Source organism: Otolemur garnettii, unplaced genomic scaffold, assembly GCF_000181295.1.
Source record: "Otolemur garnettii isolate 467f Iridium unplaced genomic scaffold, OtoGar3 scaffold00083, whole genome shotgun sequence".
NCBI classification, from domain to species: domain Eukaryota; kingdom Metazoa; phylum Chordata; class Mammalia; order Primates; family Galagidae; genus Otolemur; species Otolemur garnettii.
The window spans coordinates 642,716-644,650 of NW_003852478.1; the positions used below are offsets into that span (position 1 = coordinate 642,716).

Genomic DNA, 1,935 nt, shown 5'->3' on the forward strand with positions numbered 1-1,935 from the left:
CATAATGATGCTGAAATTATATCTTTAAGAAGTTGTTTGTATGTGTCCAGGTTAAGGTGGGGAAAAGATTCTTTATAATAATACATTTAAAGTGCTTTGAAGAAATGAACCACTATTCAAAGGTTGTACCCCATAAATGTATACAGTTATAAATTGAGATAAAAATTAATAAAAAAACAAAAGTGAAGTATAACAGTGAACCTTCAGTTGACAATTTACATATTTTACACTTCAGCTTTTTGTTTTCTGATTTTCCAGACTCATTACTTAATTACTAGACTTCATCGTACCGGTCTATAACAAAGACTTAAAACGATTAAGAGATATGAAAAGGAAAGTCATAACTTGAATTCCAATAACCATCTCCTTAATCATTTGGTCTGTAAATAGATGTTTTCATATGTTGGATTTCCTGAGGTTTTGTGCCCTTTAACCCAAAATGTACCATCCTTACAAACCAAGCCTGCACTATGGGTGGCTACCAACAGGGCAATGAAGGACAACTTCAGCTAATTTTTTCCCTGTGCCTAATGTGTGTTGATGGTAGGTGACTTTAAGTGCATAGCCATATTATGCCAATGCTGTTTTATAACCACTCACAGTGCAGCAAGAGGAGGAGGTTGATGGAATTGCTCTTCTAACACATCCTCTACCCTCTTTTGTCTCCCTGCCGCCCACAGAGAGTGCAGCATCCACACGAGTGCCCGTCCTGTGGGGGCTTTGGCTTTCACCCCTGCTCTGTGTGCCACGGGAGTAAGATGTCAGTATTTCGAAACTGCTTTACAGACTCCTTCAAAGCCCTGAAGTGCACGGCTTGCAATGAGAACGGTCTTCAGCGTTGTAAGAACTGTACTGGTTAGATGGAACTTCCACCCAGGGAAAGCCTTATTCTGTTAACCAAAGGCAATAACGTGCTTTATACTTTTTAAAAAATTGTCATGTTTATGGATTGATCAATAAACTTTGTTTATTATAATTGCCTTGGTTTGAATGTTCTTCTGTGACCATTTTCACTGAACTATTAAATCCAGGTACTGTCTGCCAAGCCTCGTGCTAGACCCTGGTTTCTAGTTGGGATTAATAGAGTACTCAATACCATTTCAAGATATTCAAATTCTGATTCCTAAATGTTTATGGATTTTCTAAATAAAAGAAACTACCGATTGCAATGTCACCCTATCGCCTAAGGTAAGTTAATGCAACATATTTCTAAGCATGGCTCGGCTGCAGAGAGGAAGAAAGCTCTGGTAGTGGAAAGAATGGGATCATATGTGAATATACTTAGGCAGTAGAATTTTTTTTAAAGCTTTAGAATAGTCTTGGAGTTGATGACCTTAATGGTCAATCATGAATGTTATCAGAAGGATTTCTTAGTGATGATACAAAAGCTGCCGGAAGACTTACCTGAGTTTATTTTTTAAATGTCTGCTTTGTCACTTGAAAATCCTTCAAAAAGGTGACTCTCCATTGTTCTTTTGAGCTGGACACAAGAACTATACATAGTTTGAACACAAGTAGATAAGATTAGCAAAACAGACAAAAAGAAAATTCGCTGATGACCACCTATCTGCGGTCCAATGGATTCCCTTATCAGTGATTTTAAGAAGTCACCTTCATATTACCTGTGATAAGGTTATTAAAATATGTTGCTCTTCGGTTTTCTAAAAAGCAACAAATATTTACAGAGTAGTTTCAAATTAGCCAGGGATGGTGTGAGACATGGTTTTTTATTTTGCACAGCATACACTTTAAGAAAGGAGTATTAAATAAATATGAATGCATAAGTTTTAGAATACTACAGCAGCAGTATAGTGTGCTGTGAAGAACTACAGCAGGAAAGCCATCCTACAAACTACAGAAAAGCCAACCCCCTACCTTGGGGTTAAACAATGGTTCAAAAAGACTCTGTAGAGCAACTAAGATTTAAACTGAGGC

At 37.2% G+C, this 1,935-nt stretch overlaps 1 protein-coding gene across 1 annotated transcript in view; it reads left to right on the top strand.

Annotated features, from left to right (window-relative positions):
* GRXCR1 (glutaredoxin and cysteine rich domain containing 1) overlaps positions 1-976 on the top strand; it is a 132,872-nt gene extending 131,896 nt beyond the window's left edge. Inside the window, exon 4 of the mRNA XM_003794580.1 lies at positions 681-976. Coding sequence (XP_003794628.2) covers positions 681-860 — 180 coding nt within the window. The 3' untranslated portion in view covers positions 861-976. The remainder of the gene's footprint in view (positions 1-680) is intronic.
* The last annotated feature ends 959 nt before the right edge of the window (positions 977-1,935 follow it).